We start from the raw sequence: 13962 nt of genomic DNA, 5'->3' as shown, positions 1-13962 counted from the left end.
TATTTTTTTTTTTTTTTTTTTTTTTTTTTTTCCTTGCACAAGCATTTTGGAAAACATTTTGACCCATGAAGGAAAACGATGTCTGATTTTCTTCAGGTATTTTGAGCTGCGGGGGCAGAAAGGCACAGAGTAACCCTGCTGGATATAGTTTTTCACATGTAGATTTTAATGATTTAGAGAAACTCCATAATTTATGTATCAGGAACTTCATTCTTCTAGGAGCCAGCCACAACTTCAGAGGAACCAGGAGGACAGTTGTAATGCAAAGACAGTAACCAGCACAAATGTTTCTCTCCCTGGTGACTATTTAATGGACACTTGGGAGATTAAGAAATAGCTCCTCACCTCCTTAGGAGGTGGGGATGTGTGAGGACCCCCATGGGCTCACTCTCTAATACAAACACCCACAGGTGTACACACAGACACACACACACACGCATGTGTGCAATTGCACACACAGTTACAAACACATGTGAGCGCACAGACAGAGCATGTTTCTAAGACTATGTCAAAGAAACTCCACAAGTTTCTCCGGAAACTTCTACTGGACACTGTCACTGCTTATGCACTCCCAGCCCCTTATGCTGGTGGTCACTCCCACCGAGATGGGAACTAGCCGCCCATAGAGTCTAGAATAGGCCCTCATTGGGCCATGACTTCATCTGTCTGGAAGGTTCTGCCTCCACTTTCCAAAAGCACATTCTAAATGTCAAGATTCACGTGTGAGGACCTGCGCTGATCTTTGTAAGCTGACTCGCAATGGACAAACCACGAGCAAGATTTAAATGATACTCCGTCCTGCAAAGGCTTCCCCGAGCTTAAGTGAGGGGCCGGCCAGTCATTCTCATTATTAGGGTGCAGGGAGACTAGGTAGCTCAAGGCCTCAGACTATAATAGATGGAAAGAAAAGAGACCGCTGGTGCAAGAAGGGAATAAACAAGAAAGAATGAATTATTATTAAATGGAAGACCCGCAGGTGGAGAGACAGGGGTTAGGCTGCTGCTGGGATCCACTCTTTTTCAACGGTCAGCTCCTCACAAGTTCCGCTGGGGGGGAGCACCCCAAGCCAGGTGACCCTCCCTCAGAAAGGCACCCCCGGACTGTGGCCCTAGGTGTCAACTTCCTGATCCTTACCTGGTCCATGATCTCGTGATACCTTCCAATACCCCTTGTCTCTGAATTATTATGTTCCTAACCTTGGCTTGATTTTTTTTTTTTTAAGATTTTCTTTATTTATTTGAGAGAGAGCGAGAGCGAGAGAGAGAGAGAGAGAGAGAGAGCATGAGCAGGGGGAGCTGCAGAGGGAGATGGAGAAGCAGGCTTCCCACTGAGCAGGGAGCCCAACATGGGGCTTGATCCCAGGACCCTGAGATCACTACTCAAGCGGAAAGCAGATGCTCAACCAACTGAGCCACCCAGTTACCCCTTGGCTTGAGTTTTACAAAAACTCTTTTAGGAACCTGTTACATGCCGAGTGCTGTGTGCTGATTACATGGCCGCAGACTCTGAATGGCTGGCTTCCTTCTCCTGGCCTAGACTGGTTCCCAGGATCTTATACAAGTAAGCCTTAGGCTTGGTAAGGGATTATAGGTGTCACCCCCACATTCCATCAGTCCAGTAAGATCTAAATCAGCAGCAGCATGGCCTGGGCCCCTACTCCAAGCTGGACAAGCTTTATACAGCAAGCAGCAGGAAGTGCAGAAAACAAATACAGGGCAAACCCTAGATACCTAATCCCAGCGCGTCACCTGGCTGAACTTTGGCAGCAGAACCCAAGGAACACAGGTGTGTGGTTTTGCATATACAGACATTGCCCTGTGGTCTAAAGGACATGTCTTCGTGGCAGATGGGAACTGAAGTGGATATCATCCTAATTACCCTGCCTGCTTCTGTAAGTTTAAGTTCTGTAAGTTTCTGCACCTTTTGATATCACAGCTAAATGCTGATCAAAGGCTAGTTTTCGCTGGCACTGTGGGCAAATCTGGCATTCCCTTGTCCATGAAGCAAGTCCTGCCTATAGGTGGCAAATTCGTATTTTAAATACTTTCCTCACCGATTTCAGGGAAATTTTTAAAGAAGCTTCCTCCAGGTGGTAAAAATAACTGCATGTTGGGATAGGCATATTTCTAAGCATGATGTTTATGTCTTATGGCAAACCATGTGGATGCTGATTCCGCCTCTCAGCCCGATCGTGAGCTGCACACAGTAAGCAGCCACCGCGGGCTCCCACGGGGGAGGGAGGCAGGCGGATGGAAAGGCACAACCCCTCCCAGGTGCAGGGCCTGGGAAGGCCTGGGTCACCTAAAAAGCCAATTCCTTCTTGGAGGGCAGCACTCTGGGGCCCAGCCTTGCCCCGGGAAAACCTTTCAGTTCCCCGCGCATTTGGGAGTGTCCCGACTCTCCCACCCTCCGCTCCCAAACTCCAACGAGCCGGGCCTCTCCCCGGGTTTGGGATACCTCCTGCAGCCCTCCTCCTCCCTCCGGCCTCGAGAGGGACCGAGTCCCCCATCGGTCCCCCACCTGGCTCCCTCCGTTCCTTCCTCCCTCCCTCCTGGCCTCCTCGTCTTGCACCTGTGCCCCCACTGATCTTTGGCAGGTCGCCCTCCTGCCTCTTGTGCCCCCATTCAAGCCTCCTCCTGCCCCCACCTCCCTCCTTCGCTCGCAAGCCGGTTCAGGGAGCCGTGACAACAGCTCCCCGGACGGCGGCGCGGGCCCCTTACCCGGGCGCGGCAGGCCTGCAGTGGCCGGGTGGCCGTCGGACGGCGGGGAAGTACCCGCGGCCCGGCGTGGAGACGTGGCCTGCAGCGGAGCAGAGCACACCAGCCAAGACTGCTCAAGGCAGCCGCCCCAGCTCGGGCCCCGCCCGGACCGCCCCGGAACTGACGTCACCGGAGGCGGGCCCTAGTGGGCGGGGAAGCTCCGCACGGAGCAGGGAGGGGCCCGCGGTGCCAGGAGCCGCCGAGAGGGAGCCGGAAGCGGGGGGGGGCGTGGCCGTCCCCAGGCTCCGCCCACCGCGGGGCTCGCTGGACTCCGTCGAGCTCGTGGCCGGAAACGGTCGGGAGCTGCGGTTTCGGACCTGCGTGCGGCGGAAATGGTGGTGCTCCGCCTCAGCAGCTGGCCTGTGGGAGCTCGGACGTACCCCGACAGCGCGCAGGGCCCCGAGCCCTGGGGTGGCCCACAGTGCCGCCCTCCTCCCTTCCACTTGGCCCAGCCCCTGGAATCATGGGGGTGGGGGCCCCGCGCGGGCTTCCGTGCCTGACCTGCAGGTTCAGTGCGACAGCTCTGTGGGGGCTTTGTGCCTCTTTCACAGATGCAAAGCGGAGACTCAGTGTCCAGCAACTGTGAGACGCCGGGTAACAACGGGGCCGCGTGGAGCGCAAGGGAACGCGTGTAGGACTTGACCTAGAAGTAGGCTTTGCGAATGACTAGTTGTGTGACCGAACCCCGCTCTGTGTAAAGCTCCCTCGGGACCCCCAAGTCCGAAGGCAGCCTGTCTGCGAAGGCTGGTCTCCTGGGAATAAGCCAAAGGCTTTATTTTCAGACCGCCGTGTAGCCTGTCCTGGGGTCCTGGGCTGAGAGACGAAGCCAGACGGTGTGCGAAGAGGAGGTCACCTCCCTGCTCTGAGCTCTGGGGGCGCCTGAAAGGCAGTTGAGAGCTGCCAACCCCAGTTCGACCTCCTCGAACTTTCAAGTTTCAAGTTGTGTAGATCTACACTGCGCACGCGGGTTTGCCGGGACCCAGGCCAGTTGGGAGGGTTTGCGAAGACAAGATGCTTCCGCTTTGAGTTTGCTCTGATTTCCCCAACTCGCTCAGATCCAACAAGGGCAGCATCTGTGTTCAGAAGAAAATATACCCAATGGCCAGTTGTAGTTCTGCGCCTGACTTCCTCAAAAATCAGTATCTGTGGCTGTTTTCCTCTTCGGTAAAATCAGGACAATTTTTACTGCTGAGGCTGAAATTAAAAAGGTAAAGACACACGCCTCCTTGAAGACCTCCTAGTCTAGGGAACGGTCTGTTGGCCCTCTGTCTGCTCTTGTAAGTAAACTTTTATTGGGACACGGTTACACCTTTTATATATTGTCTAGGCTTTTGCACTGCAAGGACAGAGTTGAATAATTGCAGGAAAAACTATATGACCCACGACACCTGAAATACTTACTGCCTGGTCCTTTACAGAAAATACAGCCCAAGGTGTTACTAGGAAATGGTTTTCAGAGGACAGTGGTACTATGTCGCCATGGTGGTCCAGAAGACAGGGAAATTCATTCTCTTGTAGAGGAATCTTGCACCTTTCCAGTGGATTGGGCTTACCTGGACCCTCGTGGCGAGCATAGCTCTGGGAACTGCGTAGCTGCTTCTGCAGAGTATTATGAAGAGTAGAGCAGGGCTCTGCGCTGCTGTTGGTGGTAGTGGATTACGTTAAGTGAAGGCTTTTCTCTCAGGGTACAGATTATCTCAAGTGCTTTCTATGCAAACGAGTTTAATAATAAACTCAGAGCCCAGTGCTCTTGGTTGTTGAATTACGTTATTATTTGAATCTACTCCATGCTCTGGAGTAACCCTGCCTGGCTTCAAACTCCAGCTCCACTTTTTAGCTTGGTGACAGTGAGCGAGAGGCTTAGTCTTTCAGTTTTATCGCTACTCATGGTAGTCCTGTTCAGCCAGGTTTCCATGAAGACCGAATTAGTGAATTCTGAACCATCACTCCTAGGGGAAAAAACATGGGCAAAAATTTCCCTTCATGCTCAGCCCTTCATTGTCATTTTTAATCGAAGCTTCCTTTTTACTCCATAAACAGAAAATTAAGGACATAAAAATTATGAGAATTTGTAGAAGAAAGATCAGTAATGATGAGGATAGAAATATGATTCTGTATGCATTATTGGGCTGCTGTTCCTGACCCATCACTTATAGTGTTCAGAAATATTAAGTTTGGGGGCTCAGTGGGTTAAGCCTCTGCCTTCAGCTCTGGTCATGATCTCAGGGTCCTGGGATCAAGCCCCACATCAGGCTCTCTGCTCGGTGGGGAGCCTGCTTCCCCCTCTCTCTCTGCCTGCCTCTCTGTCTGCTTGTGATCTCTCTCTTTCTGTCAAATAAATAAATAAAATCTTTTAAAAAAATACTAAGCTTGGCAATCTCCTAGCTAATTACCCAAAGGAAGTGAAAACATATGCACCCACAAACACCTGCATGAAAATGTCTACAGCAACTTTATTCACAATCGCCAAAAGCTGGAAACACTCAAATGACAATCAGTGGGTGAGAGGATATAACATTTCAGTACATCTATATAATAGACTACTACTCAGTCATAGAAAGCAGAATTACTGATAACAGTCACCAACACTGAAGAATCTCAAAAGCATTATGCTAAGAGAAACCAACCAGAGAAAAGAAACTATTGTTGAGGAAGGTCATTGAGAGGACGTGACCTCCGGTTGAACTGTGAGCTGGAGCCGGGCACTCAGAGGCTACTCAGCTTCTGTCCTTGGAATGTGGGTTCTGCTTGCCTTTTCCTCTCCCAGAGGCTGCTGCAAGGATACAGGCTTGAGATAGTGACGTGATGTTGAGAACACCTGCACGTTGTATGGTCCTGAACCTGGTTAAGATCTCTCTCTCTCTAAACTTCCAAGATTCAACAGCTGGTGTAGGGATTCACTCACATTGTGGCCACTCCAGACGAGCCTCATACGTAAGTTGCCTTCACTTATTAAAACTGCCACCTACCAACTCAGAGTGGTCTTTCTCTTTCTTTGGTCTCTTCCTCCCCTCTGCATTTTGGGGCCAATTTCAGATTATACACGGGAAGCTCCCAAAGAAGTTACAAACCAACATCTACATACAGTGATTCCATGTATATGACATTCATGAAAAGACAGAAGTATAGAGACAGGAATCGGTAGTCACCAGGGGATAGGAGAGGGAACAGGAATTGGCTTTGACTTGCCAAATAAATCATAGGCTGCCCAGCTAGATTTGCTAAATCTGGCAACTCTAGATTGACTAGGAAGGAGCCTAAGAGAATTTTGGGGGGATGACGGAGGTATTCTGTATCTTGATTGTGGTGACAGTAGCAGGACTGAATACATTTCTTACAAGTCATGAAAATGTGAATTTTACTGAATGTAAACTATGCCTTAATACATTTAACTGAAAAAACAAATGTTCTGCTGTAAAGAAAGGCGAAAATTAAAGGATAGTTACATGAGCGTGTGTGTGTGTATAAGGAAAAATGAACACTTAAAATGGATGCATTTTGTTGCATATAAATTACCCCAATAAGTTTGGTTTTTTAAAAGTTACACTAGGGATAAAAAGAGTGTCACTTCGTGGGTGCCTGGGTAGCTCGGTTGGTTAAACATCTGCCTTCAGCTCAGGTCATGATATTAGGGTCCTGGGAACCAGCCCTGCTTGGACTCCCTGCTCAGTGGGGAGCCTGCTTCTCTCTCCCTCTGCCCTTCCCCCCTGCTTGTGTGCTCTTTCTCTCTCTCTCAAATAAATACCTAAAATCTTTGAAAAAAAGTGTCACTTCAAAAAAATTTTTTTAAAGATTTTATGTATTTATTTGACAGAGAAAGAGAGAGACAGCAAGAGAGGGAACACAAGCAGGGGGAGTGGGAGAGGGAGAAGTAGTTTTCCCACTGAGCTGGGAGCCTGATGCGGGGCTTGATCCCGGTACCCTGGGATCACGACCTGAGCCGAAGACAGACGCTTAACCTACTGAGCCACCCAGCTCCCCCATAAGGTTGTTTTTTTTTTTTTTGAAGACAAGCTTTCATTATTTACATGAGATATAATTAACTACAAATGTCTAAAAGAGTCAACTTAAAAGTCAATTAAAAGGGGCGCCTGGGTGGCTCAGTGGGGTACAGCCTCTGCCTTTGGCTTGGGTCATGATCTCGGGGTCCTGGGATCGAGCCCCACATCGGGCTCTCTGCTCAGCGGGGAGCCTACTTCCCTTCCTCTCTCTCTGCCTACTTGTGATCTCTGTCAGATAAATAAGTAAAATCTTTAAAAAAAAAAGTCAATTAAAAGCTATAAGAACAAAAGAAAAATTTGTAAGAACAAGTCAATCATCTGTCTGGATGCAAAATAAATACACGTCAGTAGATTTCTTGTATACCAACAGTAACAAGCTAAAACATTTTTTATAATTAATTAATTAATTAAAAGTAGGCTCCACACCCAATGGTGGGGCTTGAACTCACGACGCCAAAATCAAGAGTCACATGCTTTACCCACTGAGCCAGCCAGGCGCTCTTAAAAAAATTTTAACATCAGTTACTCTGATAACAAAATTATAAAATACCTAGGGATACATTAGTAGAAACATTCAGGATTTACACAGGCTTTCTGATTTGCTTTATATGGAGAACTTAAAAATAAACTTGAATAAGCGAAGAGGTACATCATGTTTCTGGACTGAAAAATGAAATCTCATAAGATGTCAATTTTCCCAAGTTAATCCACAGGTTCAATGAAATTCTTTTTTTTTTTTAAATTTTTTTTTTTTTTTTTTTTTTTCCCGAGAGAGAGAGAGAGAGGTGTCACAAGTAGGCAGGGAGGGAGGCAGAGGGAGAGGGGGAAGCAGGCTCCCTGCTGAGCAGAGAGCCCGATGGGGGGCTTGATCCCAGGACCCTGAGACTGTGACCTGAGCCGAAAGAAGGGGCTTAACCCACTGAACCACCCAGGTGCCCAGGTTTAAAGCAATTCTTTAAAACAAAACAAAAAGAAAACAAAAAAAACCCTCAAATCCTCATTTTGTACTCTTTTGGAACTTGAGAAAATAATTCTCACGTTTGGGCAGCCTACTGGCTCAGTCAATAGAGCACGTGACTCTGGATGTCAGGGTCATGAGTTCAAGTCTCATGTTGGGCGTAGAGGCTACCTAAAAAGGCCCCATGCCTTGAAAAATGCACATGAAGATGCTTCTGTTTCCTCAGCATCAGGGAAGACGAGCCACCCTCTACCGCTCCTGGGCACTGCCTTCTACCAACCTCCCCATCCCACCTCTGATGGCATGAGGCCACTGTCATCCCCCATCCCTCCTTTGATATCATCAAGGGGGCCTCCATGGTTTGTGCACTCTGATTCAGAGTCCTATCTGAATTATTGCTCGGGTCCATTTGTTACTTGAACCACAATATCAGGACCCTGTCATCATTGATGTGCAGAGGCTCCCCACTCTTGAGCCATCCTTCCAGCTATCCGACCTCATTATTCCCACTGCACCTGCCCGTGAGCCTCACCCTACCTATAGCTCGTTCCACTCTCTGCTTTCTCGCCCTTTGCCCTGCCGTCCTCCAGCTGGGATTCTGCGATCCAACAAGCAAGTCATTCTAATGCAACAACTTCAACTTCCGTGTTCTTCAACATGCCCATATGGCAACACCAAGTCCCTGGATGAGTCCAGCAGTCTACCTCTTTCCTGTCTACACCTGGGTGCTGAAGAAGATCCATGGTGTCCAGCCTTGGCAGGGCCCTCTGGGCTGCCAGAACTCCCACACTTTCCTGGGAGGCCCTTTGCGTCTACTTCCTTCCACCCTCTTCAAAGCCCCATACTCACTCTCTCCGCCGGCACACAGGCAGGCCTGGCCCACAGCCACCCTTTCCTTCTCCCTTCCTATTAAGACGGAAGAGGAGTTCCCTCCTGTGGAAGATGATCTCCTCACCTGATCTCCAGTGTTTTCTGTAGAACTCAGGACCGCCAGCCAACAATTCCCCTTCCATCTGATGCACCTGTCCCTCTCTACTGGCGTCTTCCCATTAACACTCCAACACTTGGGTTCTCATCTAACTTCCTGAGTTGGATATTTATTCCGTTAATGCTCCACCTTGTCTTTTTTTCTAGATATGTGTATGAGACTAAAAATGCCCTCTCTGTGCTGCTTTCACTGTACCCCACAGTTTTGGGATATAGTATTCTTATTATTTTTTTTTTGTTCAAATTATTTCTCAATTCCTGTCTGAATTATTCCTTGGATCCATTTGTTACTTGAATGTGTGTTTCTTCATTTCCCAGCAAATAGGGATTTCCCAACTTTTTGTTTTGCTTTGGTTTCTAGATGAATTGTGCTGCGGTCAGAGAGAATGTGCTATAGTATTTCGTCCCTTGAGATTTGCTGGAACTGCTTTATGGTACAGGATATGGTCACTTTGCACAAATGTTCTGAGTGTGCCTGAAAAAAATGTGTGATCTTCAGTGCTCTATACCCGTAAATCAAGCTGTTCGCTATTTATGTTTTCCAAATCTCCTATATCCTTACTGATTCTTTGTCTACTTGTTCTGTCAATTAGTGAGAGAGAAGGGTTAAACTATCCTGTGAATTATAGCTTTTCCATTTCTCCTTGGTGTTCTATCCATTTTTGCTTTACTTACTAAAAGGCTATGTTATTAGGTGCATATCAGTTTATTTTTAAGTTTGTATTTATTTATTTATTTATTTATTTGAAAGAGAGAAAGCATGAGCAGGAGAAGGGACAGAAGGGGAGGGAGGAAGACTCTACAGGTGATTCCATACCAAGCCGGAACCTGGTGCAGGGCTCAAACCGTTGACAGTGAGATCATGACCCAGGAAAGGAGCCTGCTCGAAGTCAGACTTGCAGGCAGCCACACCGAGATCTCTAGCAACAATGCAGGAAGGTAAACATCACTCTCGTAACAACCAGCCCGGTATGGCCAGGATTTTATTAACAACTGCCCATCTCCATAATTGTTGTCCCTGCTTTCACTGAAGGCCAACCACGGGAAGCCAAGTATGCTCCCCTCGCCAGTCACGTAGGACGGCCCACTTCTAGGCAGTCTGCCTACAACTTCCCAGGCCAGCAGCCTCCAATCAGGGCACACCTGGAGCCTCCCCTTCCCCGCAATAGAACCTTCCCGCCCTTCGGCCTGGCTGAGTTGCTGCTAACCACGAGCGATGGTGGTTAACTTCTTTGCTGTAGCAAGCTTGACTCAGTAGCCTCAGCTTTGCAGCTGGGAAAAGACAGTGCCCTGCCCAGCACAGCTCTGCGGAGGGCCCGGCTTGCTGAGTGCTTTGCAGCCAGGCCCCTCGAACAAAGGCTCCCTTGTCGTCCACTACGTGTGGGCTTTCTGCTGCCCAAGAGACATGTTTGCAGTTAGGTTCCCTGGAAGTCAGACTCGGAGATGCCTGGGTTCAAGTGCAAGAGGTTTATCGCGCAGGTTTTTGGGACGGACACCCATGGGGAAGTGCAGGATGCAGAAATAGACAAAAGAAGCCTCCGGACTGAGATGGGGCCAGAGCACAGCCTCAGGTCATTCTACAGGGCTCTCTGCAGGGGGACGAGGGGCTGGGGCTGAGCCTTTATGCCCCGACATCTGCCAGTCACTGAATGCAGCTGCCCCAGGAAGGGGCCATGACCTTGGGACAGGCAGCTTCCACTGTCCAAGATCAAGTTCGGGAGGGCTCCCCTGAGAGCAGCTGGCCACCCGCGCTCCAAGCCGCCAGGGAACGAGTGCTTCAGTCCCAGGGGAGGAAGGGTGTGTGTGGGGGGGGTCTGTTAGGGTGCACTGCAGAACTCTAAAGCCTGCCCTATCAGAAGCCAGAGGAACCTGCACATTTGCAGTGGCGAAGAAATCAATGGCAGTCGGCTTGTGGACTTCAGTGCCTCCAGAGAGTGAGGGCAAGCCACACAAGGGGGCTTCCATGGAGTCAGAGCTCACAGAAGAGCCTGGGAGAGTCTAACAGGAGCCTCACAGTGGGCGCACATAGGCCATGTACAGTTTCCCCAAACCAAAAAGACATCATTTCCAACATTAACAATTCAAAAGAGGAAATATGAAAAAACAATAGTCACAGGTGAGAACCTTCTGAAAGATCAGATGGAAAGCCGAGAACAGAAAGCAAAATTATAGTGAAAATGGAAATTGACACGAAAGAGAGCAGAGATCTGCAAGTCAGATCTAGAAGGCCTCTGCCGCAAAGGATGGAACTTCCAGAAGGGAAAGGGGGTTAGAAATGGGGTAGGGATGACAGGAGTAACAGCGCTGGCCCCCACCAGCCTGCGAAGAACTGCGAAGAATATGGGGAGGTGCCCGGGACATAGTATCAGGTGAAAAAAAAAAAGATAAAAACTGCATATAAAATGCAATTACTCTTTTGTATCTCATGAATTCCATGTGACTGTATTTCCAGTTTAAAAATGAGAACAAAATAAAAGACGCAGTTAAAAGAAGAATGAAAAAATATGTATAAATGTAGGGGGAAGTTAGTTAAATCATCCTCTTTCTCTCTCTCCCTCTCTCTCTTTTTAGCTGAAATGGTTAAACAGCTAGAAAGCCCAAGACAATCAACATTAAAAAAAAAAAAAGATGCACCTTGCCCTTGATCTTGGTTTCTAAATACCCTCCTTTTTTTTCTTTTTTTTTTTTTAAGTAGGCTCCACACGCAGCATGGAGCCCAACACAGAGTTTGAACTCATGACCCTGAGATCGAGACCAGAGTTGAGATCAAGAGTCAGATGCTTAACCCATTGAGCCACCCAGGTGCCCCTAAATACCACTCTTTGTAAAAGGAATAAGGTTCTCTGGAGAACTGGTGAAGTGATTGACTCTAGGGCTGGGCAGGGAATACACCAGATAATCCCGAAGGACCTTTAGAGTCAACAAGTAGGGAAATGCTTGAAAAGAATGCAAATAATTATACAGTGCCCCTAATGGAGGGTGTTTGTCAAAGGAGCACAGGAGCCCACCGAAGGGGTTTCCAGTGACTGCAGCTGAAGAAATTTGAGCAAGAAAACAAGTAAAATAGTATTGAACTAAGCCCTAAGTATAAAATAAATACCCACGAGTGATATGAGTAGATAGCTGGTAGGTACATAGGAGCGGGCCATGATGGGGGGCGGAGAGTTCAGTGTCCCATGCAGAAGAATTCTTTTTTTTTTTAAATTAAGATTATTTATTTATTTATTGACAGAGATCACAAGTAGGCAGAGAGGCAGGCGGTGGGGGTGGGCAGGTTTCCCGCTGAGCAGAGAGCCTGATGTGGGGCTCGATCCCAGGACCCTGAGATCATGACGGGAGCCGAAGGCAGAGGCTTAACCCACTGAGCCACCCAGGCACCCCACAGAATTCTAAATAACTTATACAGATGGGCCCACTGTTGGGGAGGTGGAGAACCTCGTCCTTCCTTATCTGTGGGCTGCCCCGAGGGATTTCGTTCCAAAAAGCACAGTGTGGAAACAGGGAGTGAGTGACTTTGCCGTGGGGAAATCTCACACACCTCAGCCAGGCTGTCAAGGTCAGCATGAACGGTGGTAAGCCAGTCATGCTGACGTTCCCTTCATGTGACGTGATGAACCTCTGTGGCCTTCCTCCCCCAAGCCCCTAAACCCTGTCTAATCATGAGGGGAAAGACTCCAAAGGAGAGACGTTCTATGTACAGACTTGTGACCAGTGCTTCTGGAAACTGTCCAGGTGAGCCGAAGCAAGGACAGTCCGAGAGACTGTTCCAGCCCAGATAAGCCTATGAAGACAGGATTAGATGTGAGGTGACATCCCACAGGGGCTCCTGGAATGGAAAAAGAACAGTAGGTAGAACTACAGAAATCTGGGGACGCCTGGGTGGCTTAGTCCGTTAGGTATCTGACTTTTTTTTTTAAGATTTTATTTATTTGTCAGAGAGAGAGAGAGAGCACAAGTAGGGGGAGCGGCAGGCAGAGGGAGAACCAGGCTCCTCACTGAGCAAGGAGCCCAATGCAGGACTTGATCCTGGGTACTTGGGATCATGACCTGAGCCGAAGGCAGATGCTTAGGAAGTAATACACAAACATATTGGAAAAGAAGGAGTAAAACTCTCTCTCTTTGGTAGCTAATATGATTAAATAGATAGAAAACCCAAGGTAGAAAAAATTTAAAATCAGGCTCAGTGGGTGGCTCAGTGGGTTAAAGCCTCTGCCTTCTGCTTGGGTCATGATCCCGGGGTCCTGGGATCGAGTCCCGCATCGGGCTCTCTGCTTGGCAGGGAGCCTGCTTCTCCATCTCTCTCTGCCTGCCTCTCTGCCTGCTTGTGATCTCTGTCTGTCAAATAAATAAAGAAATAATCTTAAAAAAAATAAAATAATTAAAATATAGGGGCGCCTAGGTGGTTCAGCTGGTTAAGCATATGACTCTTGATTTTGACTCAGGTCATGATCTCAGGGTCGTGGGATCCAGCCCCCTGTTGGGCTCCACGCTGGGCATGGAGTCTGCTTCGGATTCTCTCTCTGCCCCTTCCCACCCTGCAGGTGTGCATCTTCTCTCTCTATAAATAAATAAGTAAATAAATTAAAAATTAAAAAACAAGATGAAACAGACTTAGTACTCAGATCTTGGTTTCTAAATACCGTTCTCTCATCAAAAGAGCCAGGGCTCCTGGGAGAACGGATGATTTTAGCTCTGGGGCAGGGAAAATTGAAGATGGTCCCGGAATATTTATGGGGCCAGACATTAGGGAAGCACGGGGGGCGGGTCACGTTCGTTACAGGGACAGGAGCCAAGAACAGAACTTCCATGACCAGCACTGCAACAGCTGGTCTCACAAAATAAAGAAGGGCAGTACGCGATTAGGACCCAAAGAATAAACCCGATACCCGTGGGTCCACACTTGTCTACACAAGTGAGAAAAACGAAGAAACCCACAATGCTTTCCTACGGTTTCTCAGGCTCACGTGGCTTCCTCCCACACACACAGCGGACATTACCACTACTGCGTACATTTATTTTGTTTTAACCAAATGTTTCCCACTTTTGTTGCCTCCCTTTCCCCTAAGAACGTGTTCAAGCAGCGTCTCTTCTGAGGGTGCGTTGGCCAACGCTCTTGGTTCTGTCGGAAAACGGTTTTCCTTGGCCCCGAGCTCTAAGATGGTTGTGCAGGGTCTGGGATGCGCCGTGCAGGTGTTTCTGCTCTGAGGTCCTCCCCCGCTGCTGCCCCCCACCCCGATGCCGGGCTGGCGGGCACTGG

At 48.5% G+C, this 13962-nt stretch overlaps 2 protein-coding genes across 2 annotated transcripts in view; one reads left to right on the top strand and one right to left on the bottom strand.

The window, feature by feature from the left end:
* The window catches only part of LOC111149808 (chromosome unknown C11orf24 homolog), a 10558-nt gene extending 7739 nt beyond the window's left edge, over positions 1 to 2819 (bottom strand). Inside the window, exon 1 of the mRNA XM_022507095.1 lies at positions 2721 to 2819. The gene's annotated coding sequence lies outside the window, so the exon portion shown is untranslated. The remainder of the gene's footprint in view (positions 1 to 2720) is intronic.
* LOC111149489 (LDL receptor related protein 5) overlaps positions 2159 to 13962 on the top strand; it is a 138888-nt gene continuing 127084 nt past the window's right edge. Inside the window, exons 1-2 of the mRNA XM_022506587.1 lie at positions 2159 to 2205; positions 2630 to 3135. Coding sequence (XP_022362295.1) covers positions 2159 to 2205; positions 2630 to 3135 — 553 coding nt within the window. The remainder of the gene's footprint in view (positions 2206 to 2629; positions 3136 to 13962) is intronic.

The sequence above is a fragment of the Enhydra lutris genome, unplaced genomic scaffold (assembly GCF_002288905.1).
Source record: "Enhydra lutris kenyoni isolate GAN:26980312 unplaced genomic scaffold, ASM228890v2 scaffoldscaffold22, whole genome shotgun sequence".
Taxonomy (NCBI): Eukaryota; Metazoa; Chordata; class Mammalia; order Carnivora; family Mustelidae; genus Enhydra; species Enhydra lutris.
The sequence above is the reverse complement of the archived record's forward strand: the minus strand, read 5'-3'. Positions and strand labels throughout refer to the sequence as shown.